Raw genomic sequence first — 19,006 nt, 5'->3', positions numbered from 1 at the left:
TCTGCTCATTATCATTCGGCTACGTCGCTTTTTCGCCCCATTGAAGCTATCGTCAACTCGCCATGCCACAATGTCGCCTCCCACAGGTTGGTGTTGATGCCTGCCACCGCACTAACTCCTCGAGGTGCTCGTAAGAGGTAGCTGCACTGCCAAAGACAAGCATCTATAATGTTGCAAGAAGTCGTCGTAAGCAAACACTTACGCAAAGAAAAGAATGCAAGCGAGTGCCATACAAACGCAGCAAAATTTACCCATCACCTGTGTCGAGAGGAGTTACTCCGAATACATACAAAGACAAGCCTTCATCCGGTGGCCGTTGCTTGCGCCATAAGAAACAGTGAGTCAGCTGAGTGATGTACCACCTGTGGACAGTAACACACAACAAGGCTCTTTACCTTTTCCGAACGTCGTGTATTCTGTGAAACAAGAGGCTATGCAGAGTTACACTCGACCTCATAGTTAGGCTCAACCCATTCGAAACCACTTTTGATCGTCGAAACAGCCTCGCTGACTTTACGCGTCGTCGGCGTGGTGAAACATTCTAAACCTGCAGCCCCAACATTGATGCGCTGGCACAGCAAACGAACCACGAGGTCATTCATTCACCGCTCACGAACTATGAGAGTCGATCAGAGAACACTTGCACTCTAAAGATAGAAGCAGATCAGAGGAGAAAACGCGTGGCTATCGAGGCTCTGCTCTGGAAGCTTTCTTGGCCTGCAGCTCTTGAAACTGCGTGTCAAAATGCTTGATTAATCCCGCGTGGGTGATTCTCGTGCATGGACTGGCTGGGGGAATGGGCTTAGCTCAACTTGGCAAGTCCTCACGCGAGCAGCCTCAGAGTCACTGTCACAGAGAAAAGAGAGGGGAGCTAAAACAAGCATAACCCAACCTTGTCTTGGGCTGGGGGAGAGAGTGGTTGCGCGGCCTCTGGGTGATCTCCAATTGTTTCTGGTGTCCGTTTCTTGGCGCTCAAAAGTGCCATAGACACTTACGTATGCTTGATTGGAGTCTTGGCAGTGACAATCAGCTTTCCCTTGTTTCGGCCCTCGGAATCATCGCTATTCATGCTTGTTTGACGGGCCCGGTATGTCACCCGGTAAGGCAGCAACAAGCCTTGCAAGCTGAGCATTACGGGCCGTAATCTCTCATCCCCATGGGTCTAACCCTTGATCCCTGGGGGTTTGACGTCAAAACAAGTCAAGATTTTCCCTGCATGGAAACGCAGGAAACCTTCTGTGGAGAAGGAAACTAAAAGCTCGTCCAGAGAAACGCCTGCATATCACCATCATGACGCTTGCCAAGACAGACTCCGCCTCCGCAGGCCCCGCGAGATGAGAAGCCAGGCCACGATTACGAAACTGCCGTGGCTTGGGGGAAGAAGGATCGTTGTGCCAAGAAGTTCCAATGTGTGTCCAGCAGCTGCTGTGGCTTCGGCTGTTGGGGATCGTCGGCTGCGAGGATCCCGTCTCGGGCCAAGACGAGACAAGGCAGGGAAGCTGTTGAGATTGCATTGCATACAAGCCGAGAGTCAAAGGATATTGGCTTGGCTTTGACGGAGTATAAATAATCTGGGTCCCCTGAGATTCTGTTCACATCATCATCATCACCATCGTCTCCAGTAACAAGCTCTACACAGCAACTCTTACAACAACATCACCACCACATCAACACCTACAACCGCCATCATGTATACCAACATCGCCCTCGCTCTTGCTCCCCTCCTCTACCTCGCCCGCGCCGACGTCAGCCTTGATCGGGACGACATCCCCCGGGCCTGCGATGCCATCTGCAACCCCATCGTCGAGCTGACCCGCAAGTGCGACACCGACCTCCGCGGCGACCGGGACCGTGAGGAGGATCGCCTCGAGGCTCAGTGTGTGTGCACAAACGACTCTTTTGATGTTGGCCGCATCGCTGCTCTCTGCGCGGACTGCATTCGCCAGAACTGGCGGGATAATGATGATGACGATGATGATGATGACCAGCGTGATCACATGGAGGGTTAGTTTGTTACTCTTACTGCTGGGATATTGCTAACAGTTCATCAGACATTGACGACATCCTCTACACCTGTGGCTTCTCCTCCACCAGCTACGTAGCCTCCTCGGCCTCCGCCATCGTCGCCAGCATCACCGTCGAGGCCACCCGCCCCACAGACGCCAGCCAGCTCACCACCACCATCGTCGGCGGCACCGCAGCCCGCGGAACCGACAGCGCCGCGACAGCCACTCGCAACAACAACGACAACACCGATGACAACAGCGCTTCTGCTACCAACGACTCTTCCAGCCCGGATGAGACCAACGCTGCTGCCGGTCTTGCGCCTTATGGTGTCGGCGCTGCTGTTGTCGGAGCTGCTCTGATGCTTGCTTAGATGGTTTAATTGGGGAGAGGAATTTGAGGTTGTCTTTTCGCGTAATGACTGTCGTTATAGATGTATGTTTTGGATGAGTTACGATGTAACCTGCTAGACTGTATTCTGAAGAGTTTTAACTCTGGAGTAATGAATGCAATGAATTATTATAGTGGCCGATTGAATCGTTGGTGAATTAACTGGGTTGTTCCAAATGACCACACTCTTCAAGACAAAGTGCGGAAGATCTCGCAAAGTGTGCCATACCTCGCAACACACACCGAGGCAATAGGGCCATTTATGCTGCTCAACGGATGATATATGAGATTGGATCTACAAATGAAGAATTGGAGGAATGCCCAGAAGACTAGAGTTGACGTGTCTAATCTTGGCATCTCTCCGCGACTTCCGAATACAACGTCCTCTTGCTTCTTATCACTATTTCCAGACTCGCTTACAAGGGTTCAAACATTTGACAAGGTCCTTCTGGCTCCGCTTTAGTAGATAATCTTCGAAGACCTCAGATTGACCCCTACCTGGTGAAATCCCGCGCCAAAAGACGTCAGCTTCGCCAATAGTCGACCTATCGCTTAGACACATTTCCTTGCTTCAGATTTGGCCTGCTTACTGTCAATCCTTCCCTCTTTTTCATGGGTCATGATGAATTGGGCTTCTGTGGTTGGTCAATCGACCGCTCCTAGGGCTGACGGGCGCCGTCCAGTTTAACCGCCAAGGGGGAGGGGAGAGACGCCAATGCTGATTGCGGTGTATATAAGCATGTCTGAGCTCCTCTGATTGTTTGTCGTCATCTTGTTGTTTCTGCTGCTGCAGAGACGGTTGCTCTCCATGGATGTTCTCAACAAGCTGACGGCGTATGCCGTGCAGAGACCTGTCTTTGTCTCTGCTTGGACACTAACGGTAGCTTTGGTACTTAATGTCATATACAAGGGATATCGACAGCGTCGCTTTTACCGAAACTTGGTGAGTTTGTCCAATCTCACCCCGGAGGCAAGCTGACATCTGGATAGCCAGGACCCCCTCACAGCTGGCTCTTCGGCCATCTCAAGGTCATGGGCGAAATCTCCGCCCTCGTGCCGCCAAATTGTCACCCTCAGCTGTACTTTACCGAAATGGCACGTCGGTATAACCTTGATGGCATCTTTTACGTCGACCTCTGGCCCGTCGGCCCCGGGAGCTGTCTCGTCACCGACCCGGACCTTCTCGACCAGATCACCGTCCGCAAGATTCTTCCTCATCACCCCATGGCTGAGGATTTCTTGTCTGCTATGATCGGGAGGGGGAGTATTGGTGGTGCGAATGGGGCGTTGTGGAAGAGGTTGCATAGTGCTATGAATCCGGCTTTTTCGTGGACGCATATTCGACACTTGACGGGGCTTTTCGTCGATGAGTGTGTTCAGTTTCGGAAGAATCTGGATAAGCTTGCTGCAACGGGCGAGGTGTTTTCCATGGAGCATCTCTCAGCAAGACTTATCTTTGATGTGATTGCTCGAATCGTCTTCAACTTTCCCCTCCACGCGCAAACGACAGGAAGCCAAGATCTCGAAGACCTACGCGAACTCATCCTACTCGTCGAAGGACAATCGGACATTACTATCGCATACAACCCCGTTGAGCAGATCAAGCGGTGGTGGAGGAGGAGACAGGTCCTTGGACGACTGCATCCGTCTATTTTGAGCAAGATCCACGAGCGGTTTGAGATGTTGGTTAATGAAAAGATTGTTCCTTCGAGGAAGGATCCGAATAGTATTTTGGATCTTATGCTGAGGGAGCATGTGGATCAGGAGGGCATGACGAAGGCGAATGCTAAGCTTTCAAAGGCTGATGTTGATTTGTTGTTGACCAAGTGAGTATCACGAACAGATTGGGTGTGACTGTGCTAACGATTGAATAGCATCAAGGCGTTGCTTGTCGGAGGCCACGGAACGACAACTGATACCCTCTGCGTAAGTAGCACCCCCTTTCTACTCTCACCTGCTCACATTCTGTAGTACATGTACATGCTCCTCTCCAAATCCCCCCACGTCGTAGAGAAGATGCTCCAAGAACACATCGAACAACTCGGCCCCGACACCGAAGTATCCACCCAAACCATGGTCGAAACACCCGAGCTCCTACAAAAACTCCCTTACACCGACGCCGTCATCAAAGAAACCCTCCGAATGTTCCCAGTGGGCTACGGCGTTCGCGAAGGACCTCCCGGGGCAAAGGTTACGTACAAAGGTCGTGATCTCCCTGTTGACCACGGTGTTGCTGTTTCGACGCAGGGCCATGACGTGCATTACAACACGCGCTTTTTCCCTGACCCAACAGTGTTTAGACCAGAGCGGTGGCTCGGACCTGAAGAGATTCCTCGATCGTACTTTAGGACATTCGGTCGTGGTCCTCGGGCGTGTCTGGGTCAGAACCTGGCAGCCAACGAGCTCAAGGTCATTCTCGTCATGACTGTTCGGGATTACTCGTTTGAGTGTGCTGGATTGAAGCCTAATGATAAACCCAAGACTACGTATACGGATTTGGATACGGTTTATGGGGATATTGTGTTTCAGGAGCTGGGGTTGGAGGCTAAGCCTAGGGGTGGCATGATGATGACTGTCAAGAAGCGGTCATGAATGCATGTGCAGAAGAAAGGGGAGGGTCGGTAGGGAGCCGTATCTCGAGAGACGGTTTGTCTTTTGGTATAGATTCATGATAGGCCTGGATATTTAGCCCGTTAGCTTGACTATTTGACATGACATTGGATGCTACCAAGAGTCGAGTGAGATCAGCGACCATTGATGACTCAATTCTTTCTGACTGAACCTCTGCAAGCATATAGCTATCCCACGAAACAAGAACTCCAAAGTTGGAGAAACCCGTTACCTTGACCTTACTTAGGTGGTAGTTGCAGTTGTCTCCGGTATTTATCGCACGGGTCACCAGAAAATCGCCATCAAAAGGGGCTCCATAGTTAAGTCTTATACTTTTGTCTATTACCTATCTGTCTTTATCCTGGGCCGTCGCTCATAAAGGCATAACACAACTTTTCGCTCCCGGCGTTGAAGCCTGGAGTCATACTCATCACCTCCCCGTCATCTTCTTCTCAATATATCGGAAGGGAATGTAGAACAACGAGCTAAGCACAAACGCAATCTCGAAGCCAATGTCGCCCGTCGTCTTGGCAATAGGTCCGGTCCACCACACCTGCGCCATACACGGCACCACGAGGCCGTAGCAGATGACGCCTGCTGCGAGGGCTGCTACTCCGAGGGGAAGTTGGGAGGCTACGTTCCAGATGGCGTGGTCATAAGTTTCGTAGCGGCCGCGGCGGAAGACGAGGTGTTCGACTGTGACGATGCCGATGAAGGAGGCAGACCAGTATCCGATGAGGGCGACAAAGTTCTCGAGGTTGACGAAAAAGTCTCGCTGGGCTCGGAGGGCTACCGGGATCACGATGACGGTTACGACGATGGCGAAGGCGTATCGGGGGATCTTGATCAGACCTGGGATGAGCGTCTGGAAGTTGAGCGTGATGGCGTACATGGTGCCTCCAGTGTTGCCCAGGAGTGTGAGGGAGAGGATGACAACGACGAATTTTCCAAAACCGCCTGCGCTCGAGAGCATGGCTGCGAGAACACCACCGACAAGAGTCTCGCCATAGGCCTTCTCCCACTCTGGAACATTGGGAAGGGCACCAGCAATGGCAGCACCAAGAGTCATGAGGAGAATCGTAGGCGTGAGGAGACCAAAGTAGCTGTACGTAAAGACCCTCCACGACGGAACCTTGGGATCAAAATACGTCGTCAAATCGCTCGCAATAGCCGCCCAAGGAATCATGTAACTCGCAACAATCATGCCAAAGCTCAGAATCTGCGCAGCAGTCGGAGCCGCAGCGGGGGCAGCTTGCTTCATGAGCTGTGACCCTCCGCACCCCGTGGCGATGGTGATGGCGATGATGGCGGGGATAAAGGCGTACGTCTCGTAGTAGTGCAGGACCTTGAAGCCGCAGAAGGAGATGAAGAGCGAGAGGAGGCCGATTATAACAATTCCCACGTCTGGGGATAGACTGCCGCCTGAGACTGCTGAGAGACATTGGCCGCCGACGACGTAGATGATTACGATGAAGCCGGTTAGGGTGGCGAGGTTAAGTAGAACAGGGATTGAGACGAGGTAGCGACTTGACGTTGTTAGTGAAATTTGGTGATGTTTGTGAAACAGTGATTTTCTCACCCGAAGCTGTATCGTGCTTGGATCATCTGCCTCATTCCCGTCTTTGGTCCAAGAGTGGCGAGATACGCCGGCCCAATTGTCGAGAACATGCAAAAGAAGAGAATAACGAGAGAAGAATCCCTTAAACTCAGGCCATACGCCAAAGGACCAAGCATTCCAAATGTGATTCTACAGCCATTAGTTTATTTCTCATCTGAGGTGAAAAAGTTTGACTCACCCTAGGATATTCGAGTTGATGGAACACCACACAGTAAAGATATTGTAGAAGCGCGTCACAGTTCGCTCCTCGACGGGAATCGGCTGGATACCCTTTTCTTCCACTCTTCCCATACGGAGAGCCTTGTGGAAGAGGGCCGCCGCCTTGATGCTCTCTGTGTCGCTGTGATCATCGTGGTCGACCTGTGGAGGAACAGTCTGAGCCGGGACGGCCTTTTCGGCGTCTGTGAGTGCTGCAGCCATCTCTTCTTTGCACTTGGCGTAAAAAAGCAACGTCAAGAGATGGGGGAAATCTGGGGGAATGAAAGATGCAATTATATATGGAATGAATCTGAGTCGACGAGTCTGAATCTCCCCTCCCCGGTCCGGTGCCGGGTTCCGCCTCTACAAAATTGGTCTGATAAAACACAAACTCGGGCCTTTTTGTTACTGGCTGCTAATCGCGAATCGACCGTGTCATGTCCTCCCCCCAGTACAAATCTGCGCGATAAAAACCTCGCCCCCCATGGGACCTGGTCTCGGTTGTCGTAGGGCGCGCTTGTACTGACTAACACGATCCCACCCTTTTGACTTGATCTTCTCTAGTGTCCCTTGTTACTGTAAACAGTCATAAACTGCTAAAACCCAAGTTGGTGATAAAAAAGATTGCCGATTGTAGCCATGCCGTAAACCGAAAATGCGGTCTCGTCGTCCATGTTGGCTCGTTCAGAATGCATGGCGTGAGCTCCTCAAGGTGTGCCCCTGCTGGCTGATGAACTATCGACCGTGAACCCTGTCGCTTGTCGAATGTTCGGCGCGTGTTCTGCGTCTGTCCAACATGGCCGCTGATCTTGCTTTTCAGTGGCGGGCAGATCGAGCCGCATTCTCTGATTCGCCTCTCGCCTACGCCGTTTGTCCTCACCACGCCAAGAAGGGTCTCGAATCTCCTGGTGCGACCCTCTCCAACGAGCTCCCATCTTTGTACAAGGCTGTGTTCAAGGAAAACCTGATCATGTTGTAAAGCCCATCATTACTGAGCCTTGCTCCTCTTCCCTCGGAAGAAACCTCCGACAGCACCCATCAACCCTCCGAGACCCTTCTCGTGACTGTCCCCCACCAACCCCCCTCTGATCCACCCCGGAAGTTTCCCCCGGATCCTGTCCGTGCCGTATCGCCGGTCCACGAGCACAATCGCCGCGTAGTCGCCCCGGTGCCGGATCGCACGCCCGATGCTCTGGTTCACGGCCCTCATGCAGGCGTTTTCGTAAAAGTCTCTTGCCGCCTGCTTGGCCCTGCTCGTCGCGTCTTCCTTTGACGTGCCCTGTGCTGTAAGGTTGGTTTGCGTCGTCGTCTCGATGTATTCAATCTTTGCTTTCCAGTCTGGGGATGCGATGTTGGGATAGGGTAGGCCGATGACTATGACGCAGCGTCCGAGACGGTCAGAGAAGTTGATGCCTTCTGACATTTTGCCGCCGACGACGCTGAGTAGAAGAGCGCCTTTACCGTTGCTCCCTTCGCCTTGGATGGCATTGGTGTATTCCTGAAGGACTTCGTCGCTTGATGCGCCTCTTGTTTCTTTAAACAGTGCCTTGCGCGTTCCTAATCGTTCCCATATTGGTTGCGCATTTGCTCCCTGGGTTTTTTGCCACGCGGCAACCACCTCGTCGAGATATCCATAACTAGGAAAGAAGATGACTACGCCGTCAGGAACCAGAGAGCAGAGGTTCAAAATCGCAAGTCCCAGTTGCGTAATCATCTCTGGGTCGCTTCGCCTCTGGAAGCTAAACTCAAAAGGCGGCATCCCCGGTCGTGATGATGCTAATGTCCAGACACAGAGGTTCTCAGGCGGAATGACATGCCCGCAGCTCAGTGTTGTGACCTTTTCGGGTTCCAATGAAGGAAACAAGTGGTCTTTGTAATCGTCGAATGGAGACATCGTTCCACCAGCGAGAACCACCGCCCGGGCGCTTGATGCGATGGACGAGAATGCATGAGTTGGCGAAAGCAGCAGGTAGGACAGCTGAATATCAGGTGCTCCTCCTTTAATCTTCTGATAAAATATTCGACCCTCGGAGCTGAGATTTGTGAGTGCGACAAGAAATGAGACCAAAGTGTGAAGCACCGGGGTGGTCGATTTGGGGGTCTTTGTAGGCGCTTCCTCGTTCTCAACATGGGAGGCGTAGCTCTCGATCTTGAAGGCGAGCTTCGATTCCTGGATGTACTGGGTCAACTCAAACATGTTGATCTGATCAATTCCCTTTGGTCGGGTGAGGTCGTTTGGATCCACGATCCCATGTTCTTGCTGCTTAGAGTCAGATACTGTGCCAACATCAGACTAAGGATGCGACTTGCCTTGAACTTGAGAGCGCCGTCCATCCACTCACTCAGTCCCTCAATGACTCTTCCGACTCTTCCAACGTTGACTCGGTTGACGCCTTTCAACTTCTTGCCGAACCTCTTTACGTATACGCCCAGCATGCCGCGTCCTCTTCGCAGATCGCTCAACCGGATTTCGGCTGCGTGAACATTTGCAACTGCATCCATGATGTTGTGCGCCTCATCAATAATCACAACACTCCCCTCCAGCTTGACTCCCAATGCATCTCGCGCACTCTTCTGGAGTAAAAGAGGATACGGCAGCGTGATGATTTCAGCGCCCGGTAGTGCAGTTCGCGAGGCATAGTACGGACACACAGATAGAGACTTGCCAAGATGATGAAGATCCTCGATATCAGGAAGAGTAGCCAGCGCAGAGTCGCGAAACTGATGTGTCTGCGATAGAAGATCCTCTTTAGGAACAAAAGGGCATTTCTTTCCCGATTTTGGTTGCTGAAGTTCTGCACAGCGGTCGTTGATTGCCTGAACAGATCCCAGGCGGGAGACTTGGGGATTGATGCATAACCGTTGACGAGATGATAACGGTACAAGCTTGACTGCCTCTGTTTTCGACTCTTCATCTTTGGCTAGAGATGTTGGAAGTGAGGGCGGAAATGTGGGTCGGCGAAGTTCGGTGATGAATTGCGATAGCTGGGAATGTGTTCTTGAGGTGTAGTAGATCTACTGAGGTTACTATGCTGGCAAGTGAACGCAGTACGGAGGTCCACACCTTGATCTGTTCCTCCATGAGGTCTTCTTCCTCTTCCGGCTTCATCGGGCCACCCAGGCCGATACTCGCCAGGATGTCCCGGGACTCTTTACTCAGACCAGAGAGTGCATCCTGGGGGCCAGTGTCACGATCGTCAGGGTCGTCCAGTAGCCACTCTGCGTCTTCGTCTTCCACACGCGATCGATGGTACGGTCCAGATTCTTCAACACGACGTCGTTTCCGAGCTCGCTCCTCTTGGGCCTTTTCTTTGAGTCGAAGAGCTTCAAGGCGCTTCTCTCGTTCTTCCCAGCGACCGACAAGCTCTTCTCGCTTTCGTCGGAGGAGTTGCTCGACAAGCCAGGGCGGTTCATCTTTGTATGCATCTGCGGATTCCTGAATGGATTTCTCAAATTGGTTTGACTTGTGATTTCGTAACCATGTCAGAGATGCGCAAATGAGTGAAAGAGACTTGCCCTGCTGGTTGTTAGTTGGGACAAGGGATGGTGCATGCAGGAAGCAATCATCATGACGCTTCGCAATATCTTGCTTCAACGCAAGCATATGCATGAATGCTGTCACGATAACATGAAAATTCACTTACAGTGCCAGTTGGACTCTCCAGGATGCCGACCTGACCGTCACCTGTCTCCAAGACATTGTAAACTGTCTTCATGAACTGCTCCTGGACATCGTAAGGCGTATATGGGTGATGAAAGTCAAGGTTTTCCAAGCCCTTGGAAATATCATCAACTTCGGTTTGCGCCATCTCGATCATCAACAATGTTTCACTGAAACTGCTTCCTTCTTCACCACGTCGCGAGACTCGCGTCTCGAGTTTGACATCAACGGCCCGTCATTGGTGGGGCCACACCGACATTCACCACGGTCTGACCACGAAGTCACCTGACTCACCGAGCCTCTCACCATCCAGGGCACAGACCCATTAAAATTCACCCACACTTTTTCCCACCCATTTTTAGGGTTCCCCTGCCCTCTCGCCTAACAATTCGGTGCTAGCCATTGGAAGCCCCCCAGCGCAAAAACATCACCACCCACTTCAGCTTCGACCCGTGAACACCGGAAAAGCGACAACACCACAGCCGTCGCCATGCCTACCCGTTTGTCGAAGACCCGCAAGCAGTACGTTCTGAATCCCTCTCGCCGACGTCTACGAGGGCGCTCAAATTCGCCATTGAACGCCCCGTCGACGGCGGCAGAGAGAAACACCAAGATATCGATATCCAGAGAACTCGTGATGGGCTGACTCTGTTCACAGTCGCGGCCACGTTTCCGCCGGTAAGGGCCGTGTCGGCAAGCACCGCAAGCACCCCGGTGGTCGTGGTCTTGCCGGTGGTCAGCACCACCACCGTACCAACATGGACAAGGTTCGACGACCCGACGACGAGATACGGAAGAGAGGATGGAATGGCTGACTCTGCGACAGTACCACCCCGGTTACTTCGGTAAGGTTGGTATGCGATACTTCCACAAGCAGCAGAACCACTTCTGGAAGCCCGTCATCAACCTCGACAAGGTACATACAGCCCCTCCTCGAGCCTACGATATCCGATTCAACACCTGAGATGGATCAAGGCAAAGCGCACAAGAACAAATGACTGACTCCATACAGCTGTGGTCCCTCGTCCCCACCGAGACCCGTGACGCCTACGTCTCTGGCGAGAAGAAGGACACCGTCCCCGTCCTCGACCTCCTCCCTCTCGGCTTCTCCAAGGTCCTCGGCAAGGGCCGCCTCCCCGAAATCCCCCTGGTCGTCCGCGCGCGGTGGGTGAGCCGTCTGGCTGAGAAGAAGATCACCGAGGCCGGCGGTGTTGTTGAGCTTGTGGCATAGATCAAGTTATGCCATGTCCTTTGAGCTGGCTTTAGGCTAGGAGTCCGGGGCTGGGAATTGGGAAACCGGGAAAAAAGGTCCCCATGAATGCTCCCCTGGATGCCGAAGAAAGAAAGATGGGGGGAGGGAATTGGGACCTGGGTTGGTCGGCTTCGAGCATTGCATCAGGGACTCTCGAAACGGAGTTTAACGAAATAAAAATCGATTTTCGCCCATTAGCCAATGACCTCTACGTCACGAACATGTTGCTGCAATGGGGACGCCTGGATGATACTTTGAAGAAACACTCGGTACGGACGAGTTGACGGGTATTGCAGCCATGTTGGCACCTATGAATATCTAGCCAACCACTTGATCAATCACATCTTGATGCCCCAACGCCCCTGGCCATGATTCTATGATTACATTAAATGTACAATGTCGGGACATTAATATTGGTCAGCCGACTCTTGGTCATAATACCTCTTGTCACTCTCAACCTCTCCAAGCTGTAGGAAGTCATGTCTCAACGCTTCCTCTGCTGTTATCCTCCTGCCAGGATCCAGCTCCATGCAAGATTCCAGAAAGCTAATAGCCATCTTTTCATCCGGCGTCAGAGGCTTGTCCTCTCCTCGGCATGTGCTCCAGAGGATAATCTTCTCCATGGAGAAACCGCCCTGGCCAATCGTGGGAAGGCTGGTCTCAAAGACGCATCCGTGTAGGAGACCCGCAGCCTTCATGCGCTTGGAGCCAAAGATGGTTGCTATCTCGATCATGGCGTCCACGTCGTCGGCTGAGTTGAAGAAGGGGAAACGCTTCGACATGATGGTCAGGAGAATAACACCCGCGGACCAGATGTCAATGGATGTCTTTTGCTCTGTGCACTTGAACAGAACTTCAGGGGCTCGGAAACCTCGAGTTCCTGCACGGTTGGCACGTCGGGAGGATCGAGTATCGGACTTGGGGTAGCCTGGCTGGGGGTTCGTCGAGTTTTGCGCCCACACTGAGTTGGCCTGGCGGTGTTTGCGCACTTCCCTACTCTCGTTACAGAGGCAGGGCTTGTTATCAGAACCTTCTCGTTCGGCGAGACCAAAATCGACGAGGACGCCGCGCTGGGTGGTAGGATCGTAGAGGAAGTTGGTGGGCTTGATATCTCGGTGGAGGATCTTGTGGTCGTGTACGCTCTTGAGAGCAGTGAAAAGCTCGCGGAGGTATATAGAGATCTCAGGAATGGTCATGTCGCGGAAGTAGGCGCGGAAATCCCCGTGACGAAAGTACGGGAGGATGGCGACGACCTGGTCGGTGTGCCTGAAGGCGGTGATCAGGGGGCAGACGGAGGGGCATTGACGGAGGTCGTGGAGAAGCTCGAGCTCGTTAAGGATTCGGGAAGGGCTGGAGGTGACATAGATCTTCTTGATGGCGACGTATCGTGCCTTGCGACGGGGTCGCTGAACAGGGCTGCTTGGCTTTGCGTTTGGAGGTGGCGTCCACTTTGACGAGTCGTCCTCGTAGTCCCAACTGTTGTCGTAGTGGTCGTACATGATGTCCTCGGCCTTGTACACGGTTGAGAATGTTCCTGGGTGTGTTAGTCGAGTTCAATGGGCATCCAAAGCTGCCAGGGCATGGTAGATATACCTTCGCCGATGCGCTTAATCAGACGGTACCGATTGCGGAAGCCAGGGAAGTCGCTCTGTAGCTTGTCCATGTCTTCTTGAACACCGCGATCAACAGCTTCATCCTCAGAAGACTCCTCTGCTCTCTCTTCCTCCTCTTCCTGGACGGCATGTATTTGTTGCTGAACATGGTGATGTTGTTGTTGTTGCGGGTTGTGGTGCTGCATGTGATGATGTTGATGCACATGGCTGTGTTGAACATGTTCGTCCTCTTCGTTTGGGCCAGCCTCTTCGGTCCGCTCTTCTTCCACCATCATCTCCGTATCCTCCGTCCTTATGTCCTCGTGGATCTCGAACTGCCTGTCATGATGATGAGGCGCTGTGGCAGCCATGTCGATTCCCCAGAAATTGCCACTCGGGATGTGTTTTTGAAAAGTTGGGCTCTGCACAAGCAGGGCTATTTTACAGTCAAATCAAATGCCCGCAGACAAAAGACCAAACAAAAGACAAGAACAAAAGTGTGTACAGAGACTGATAAATCACAAGAGGCTTGGGGACGTCGATGTTTGGAGGGGCTCGACTCAGGCTGTGGTGGCTGCAGGGGTTCAACGGGCGCAACGCGCTGCGTTTTAGTGGGCGATGGCGGGGAAGGGCCCTGAGTGGGCGCGTCAAAGAAAACAAAAACAATCGTTGCCAAGGGGCCAATCTCAGGGCCACCAAATAACCCCCCCCCAAACACCATACAAGCTATCGACGACAATAATACCCGTCACCGCTAGCACCGACGGATCCGGTATTTGACGGCGCGCGCCATCGCAGGATACGGTTGGCGCAGAGAGATACACAACGATAATTACGACATTGGATGATACCTTGATTGTGCTGGCGTCCCGCACTTCACCTCCCCTCCGCTTCTTCCCCTCTACTCACCGTCGTGCGCACGCTTCTGCGGCGGCGACTCTTTCGCATCACCCATCATGGATACAATCGACTTTGACCTCAACGATGCTCTCAAGCACTACATGTCAGACCCGGCGAGCATCGCCACGCCAGAGGCCCACAGCGCCCTGTTCGACTGCGAGAACGACCCCGAGGCGCTCACGAACCCCGTGGTCAACTCGGTGCTGAACCCCATCGTCGACGCCGTCGCCGACAACCCTGACGCGATAATGCGAGCCTCCCACATGGACTCGCTGCAATTCCTCCTCAAGTTAGCCCCCATTTCCCTTCACCCCTCCTCTCCCGAACCGACATCGTTGGGACGCGATTCTGAGCTAGTTGAAACTCCCAGATACACAGCACACCTCCCCACCCACGCCCTCAGCAAGATCTTCGACCTCATCATGAGCGGCCTGAGTGCCGAGGCCGACTCGGTTCACAGCGACATCGACTCCCCCGATGAGCAGGACTCGGTGCCCCACCACAAGAAGCTCCTCGAGATATACGCCTTTCTCCTGCAGTGGACTATTGCTGCTGTCGAGACAAAGGCGGCTGAAAAATCCTCGGCGGTGCCTGCTTCCAGAGGACGTGGAAAGCCCAAAAAGGGTGCGGCCAAGGACAAGGAGGCAGCTTGGGATTCGGCCACACAGCTCCAGGCTGCCCTGGAGATTATGTGCAAGGTCCTGAAGCTCAAGTTGTCCAAGATCTTCCTCACCACGAGCGAGAGAGACACATTTATTGGACTCCTTACTCGGCCGGTCTACATGGTGTTGGAGAGCGAGCAGCGGGTAAAAGCCACGACCATCCGAATGCACTGCTTCAAGGTGCTCTGCATTGCTGTGAAGCACCACGGTCATGCATATGGTATGTTGTGCCAACGTGGACTTGAGTGGATTCAAATGGCTTACAGTGATCAGCGGCGCAAATCAACATTATCCAGAACCTCACCTATTTTGAACATTTGTCGGAACCCATGGCCGAGTTTCTACACATTTTGGCCGAGACATATGACTATCCCCAGCTCGCTGACGAGGTCCTTCGAGAAATCAGTAACAAGGAATTCAACTCCAACGATACTCGAGGACCCAAGTCCGTCTCTTCTTTCATCGCCAAGTTGTCTGAACTGGCCCCTCGCCTGGTGATCAAGCAGATGACAATGCTGGCAAAGCAGCTGGATAGCGAGGTAAGACGATTCGGAGAATGAACCGATCCGCAACTGACACAATCAGTCTTATACTCTTCGATGCGCCCTCATCGAAGTCTGCGGAAACATGGTCGCCTATCTCAGCAAGCAGGACGAGCGCAGCGAGAACCACAAGTCTCAACTCAACGCATTCTTTGATGTTTTGGAAGAGCGCTTCCTCGATATTAACCCATACTGCCGATGCAGAACCCTCCAGGTCTACATGAAACTCTGCGAGCTTGCCCAGAAGTTCCCCAAGCGTCGTCAAAAGGCTGCTGAACTCGCCTGCCGAAGTCTAGAGGATAAGAGCAGCAATGTGAGGAGAAATGCCATTAAGCTACTTGGCACCCTCATCAAGACCCATCCTTTTACTGTCATGCACGGCGCTCAACTATCAAGAAAGGAATGGCAGGCTCGCTTGGACAAGGTCGAGGAAGAGCTCAACGCTCTGAAGCCACCCCCTGGCATGCCTGGCTTTGGGGGTGACCAGGCCAATACGACCGTTGACAATGAGTTGTTGGACGAGGCGACGCAGATCGGTTCCCCTGAGAAGCCCAAGCCAATGACTGAAGAAGAGAAGGTGGCTGCTATCAAGAAGGCTCAGGAGGAGGCTGCCACGAGCGAGGCCATTGAGAAGCTCACCCTGACCAGGAGGTACTACAACGAAGCGCTCAAGTTTATTGATGTTATCCATGAGGCCACCGGCACCATCTGCCAGCTTCTTGGCTCAAGGAACAAGAGCGAGGTCATTGAAGCCATCGACTTCTTCGAGGTTGGCGACGCCTACAACATTGAGCAGAACAAGGATGGCATCCGACGCATGCTTCGACTGATCTGGACCAAGGGCAACAGTGATGAGGGCAAGGGAGTCCAGGCACACCTGATCGATTGCTACAGACGCCTCTTTTTCGAGGCCCCTGACTCGTTCAGCCCCAATGATGCAGCCAACTACATTGCACGAAACATGATCAGTCTTACATCTGGTGCTACGCCTGCTGAGCTCACTTCTCTTGAGCAGCTGCTTGCGACTATGATGAAGGGCGGCATGATTCCCGAGGTTGTCATCACCAAGCTGTGGCAGGTTTACGGTGTCCAGAAGCGCGAGATTTCTCGCACTCAGCGACGAGGAGCCATCATCATCTTGGGCATGTTGGCGACTGCGAACCCCGAGATTGTTGTTGGTGAAATCGAGACGATGCTGCGAACAGGTCTTGGAGCACATGGACGCAACGACCTCCAGCTGGCCAAGTATACCTGCATTGCTCTGCGGAGGATCAACCCTACAGGACGACAGGCAAAGGATTCGCCCATCAAGTTTTCCCGTCTACCCAATGACCACGCTGTGTCAGCCAGATTAGCTGCCATCACTGATGTGCCTTCGGACAGCAAGGAGTGGTATGGAGTCGCAGAGCAGGCCATCAATGCTATCTATGCCATCGCCAAGCACCCCGATACCCTCTGCTCAGATATCATCCGACACAAGACACGACAAGTCTTTGGTCAACCACAGTCTCGACCAGGTTCACGACCCGGGTCCCGACCTGGATCTCGAGATGAGACCAAGCCTATCCCTACCGCGGATCACACTGTCACCCAGAACGAGAAGCCCAAGAAGCGCGACAATGCCATTGCCTTGTCGCAGCTCCTCTTCATCGTTGGACATGTTGCCATCAAGCAGATCGTTCACCTTGAGCTTTGCGAACTTGACTTCAAGCGCAGAAAGCAGGAGAAGGAGAAGCTTGCACCAGCCAAGTCGGACAAGGACAAGGAGGATGCCGACGAGCTGGACCTGATTGGAGGCACAACAGAGGATGACTTTACAGAAGCTATGGCTCACATTCGTGAGCGTGAGCTTTTGTATGGACCCAACTCACTGCTGGCCATCTTCGGTCCTCTTGTTTCTGAGGTATGCGCCAACAACACTACATATGCCGACAAGGGTCTTCAGGCCGCTGCGACACTGTGTCTTGCGAAGCTCATGTGCGTGTCTGCTGAATACTGCGAGACCAACTTGCCTCTGCTCATCACCATCATGGAGCGCTCGCCTGATGCGACGGTGCGATCCAACGCAGTGATTGCTCTTGGAGATATGGCGGTTTGCTTCAACCACCTGATTGATGAAAACACCGATTTCCTATACCGTCGCTTGGCAGACGCCGATACGTCGGTCAAGCGTACATGTCTGATGACGCTGACTTTCCTGATCCTGGCTGGTCAGGTCAAGGTCAAGGGTCAGCTCGGTGAGATGGCCAAGTGCATGGAGGATGATGATCGCAGAATCGCGGATCTCGCCAGGATGTTCTTCACTGAGCTTAGCACCAAGGATAATGCTGTGTACAACCACTTTGTGGACATGTTTAGTCTGCTGAGTGCCGGCGGTAACATGGAGGAAGAGAGCTTCCGCCGGGTTGTGAGATTCTTGCTCGGCTTTGTCGAGAAGGTGAGTCCCTTAATACGATGTGACACTCAATCAGTGATAACTAACGCGCCCACCAGGATAAACATGCCAAGCAGCTAGCCGAGAAGCTTGCGGCGCGTCTCAACCGATGTGAGACGGAGCGACAGTGGAACGATGTCGCGTTTGCGCTGGGCATTCTGCAGCACAAGAACGAGGAGATCACAAAGTTGGTGTCTGAGGGTTACAAGATGGTTCAATCGGCGGCTTGAGATGTTACTGCTGTATGTGCTTTGTCCTGTCGTGTTATGTCCTGGAAGCGGGAGTCTGGATTGGGTTGAAACGATGGCATGAATGACATGGGACGGGATACAACGATAGATGTTGACGGTTGACGACCTGGAGGTGCATTGTCTTGTCGCGATATTGATACCAGTCTCATTGATGAATTTTGACGTTTTGATATTTGTGTGCGTGTATTCGTCCACTTCTTTCCTGATTCGTATTGGTGGCTGGTAGACGAATTGCTGTTGTAGGTCGGTGAGGACCTCTAGGGGTGTATCTCTTTGTTGTGGTATTCCAAGTTTTATGATGGTTTGGTAGAGTTGAAACGCGAAGAGGTTCCACAGCGCGTCACCACAAAGTAACTAATGTTCAAGACATGCGAAAAACGTTGAAAACATCGCAGGAACTATATTCATCATCAAGAATGCTTGAATCATCGCCAACTGAGTCAATATCGACAACTTGTGGTCTGCCTGGCTCACTTGTCTAGGGTAACTCGATGGCATGATGCGCGCCACCAAGCGTCTGAGGCCACTCTTGCGTCGACAGCCATCGTGACTGGCAGCGCCCCACAGAGCTGTGTCCAAGTGACAGCCTCGGCCACGGGCCTCCGCAGCAGGGATGGGATGGGGAAGCCGAGTTATGGAGGCAATAGCAACAAAGAGGGAAGCATCAAATGGAGTATGGTGAATGCGCTATACATGATGATGAGATCTCTCTCTTCCCTTTGTTCCGAGGCTTTTCCGCTGCAGGGAACGCGGACGCGATTGTGAATGATTCAATGAAAATGGATGATGTGACTGATTCGAAGCTCCTCCCAAGCTCCAAGCGGCGGGAGCGACGAGCTTGACCTTTGCGCGCGTCCGGGGGTCAGGTTAGCATGGCATCGCTGCCCCCAAA

General features: G+C 52.8%; 7 protein-coding genes across 7 annotated transcripts; 4 read left to right on the top strand and 3 right to left on the bottom strand.

Moving 5' to 3' along the window:
- Positions 1-1,688: 1,688 nt before the first annotated feature.
- Positions 1,689-2,377, top strand: MRS44_002204 (uncharacterized protein; the record flags this gene model as incomplete). The annotated part of the gene is made up of 2 exons (XM_046284823.2): positions 1,689-2,004; positions 2,052-2,377. 2 exons carry the CDS (start codon positions 1,689-1,691, stop codon positions 2,375-2,377), a joined length of 642 nt encoding a protein of 213 aa, XP_046126772.1.
- An 825-nt stretch (positions 2,378-3,202) lies between these two features.
- On the top strand, positions 3,203-4,986 carry MRS44_002203 (uncharacterized protein; the record flags this gene model as incomplete). The annotated part of the gene is made up of 4 exons (XM_046279684.2): positions 3,203-3,337; positions 3,385-4,220; positions 4,269-4,320; positions 4,366-4,986. The coding sequence occupies 4 exons, from the start codon at positions 3,203-3,205 to the stop codon at positions 4,984-4,986; spliced, it is 1,644 nt and encodes a 547-aa protein (XP_046126771.1).
- A 448-nt stretch (positions 4,987-5,434) lies between these two features.
- Positions 5,435-7,042, bottom strand: MRS44_002202 (uncharacterized protein; the record flags this gene model as incomplete). The annotated part of the gene is made up of 3 exons (XM_046284822.2): positions 5,435-6,530; positions 6,584-6,751; positions 6,801-7,042. The coding sequence occupies 3 exons, from the start codon at positions 7,040-7,042 to the stop codon at positions 5,435-5,437; spliced, it is 1,506 nt and encodes a 501-aa protein (XP_046126770.1).
- A 766-nt stretch (positions 7,043-7,808) lies between these two features.
- Positions 7,809-10,629, bottom strand: MRS44_002201 (uncharacterized protein; the record flags this gene model as incomplete). Its single annotated transcript, XM_065622730.1, has 4 exons — positions 7,809-9,097; positions 9,163-9,805; positions 9,849-10,409; positions 10,465-10,629. 4 exons carry the CDS (start codon positions 10,627-10,629, stop codon positions 7,809-7,811), a joined length of 2,658 nt encoding a protein of 885 aa, XP_065478802.1.
- A 342-nt stretch (positions 10,630-10,971) lies between these two features.
- On the top strand, positions 10,972-11,712 carry MRS44_002200 (60S ribosomal protein uL15; the record flags this gene model as incomplete). The annotated part of the gene is made up of 4 exons (XM_046271538.1): positions 10,972-11,003; positions 11,140-11,248; positions 11,308-11,397; positions 11,494-11,712. The coding sequence occupies 4 exons, from the start codon at positions 10,972-10,974 to the stop codon at positions 11,710-11,712; spliced, it is 450 nt and encodes a 149-aa protein (XP_046126768.1).
- A 428-nt stretch (positions 11,713-12,140) lies between these two features.
- Positions 12,141-13,696, bottom strand: MRS44_002199 (uncharacterized protein; the record flags this gene model as incomplete). The annotated part of the gene is made up of 2 exons (XM_046278939.2): positions 12,141-13,267; positions 13,327-13,696. 2 exons carry the CDS (start codon positions 13,694-13,696, stop codon positions 12,141-12,143), a joined length of 1,497 nt encoding a protein of 498 aa, XP_046126767.2.
- Positions 13,697-14,281: 585 nt separating this feature from the next.
- On the top strand, positions 14,282-18,093 carry MRS44_002198 (uncharacterized protein; the record flags this gene model as incomplete). The annotated part of the gene is made up of 4 exons (XM_046284820.2): positions 14,282-15,107; positions 15,161-15,426; positions 15,473-17,866; positions 17,923-18,093. The coding sequence occupies 4 exons, from the start codon at positions 14,282-14,284 to the stop codon at positions 18,091-18,093; spliced, it is 3,657 nt and encodes a 1,218-aa protein (XP_046126766.1).
- Positions 18,094-19,006: the final 913 nt, after the last annotated feature.

The sequence above is a fragment of the Fusarium solani genome, assembly GCF_023522795.1.
Source record: "Fusarium solani strain SB1 chromosome Unknown bctg00000001, whole genome shotgun sequence".
Lineage (NCBI taxonomy): Eukaryota > Fungi > Ascomycota > Sordariomycetes > Hypocreales > Nectriaceae > Fusarium > Fusarium solani.
The sequence above is the reverse complement of the archived record's forward strand: the minus strand, read 5'-3'. Positions and strand labels throughout refer to the sequence as shown.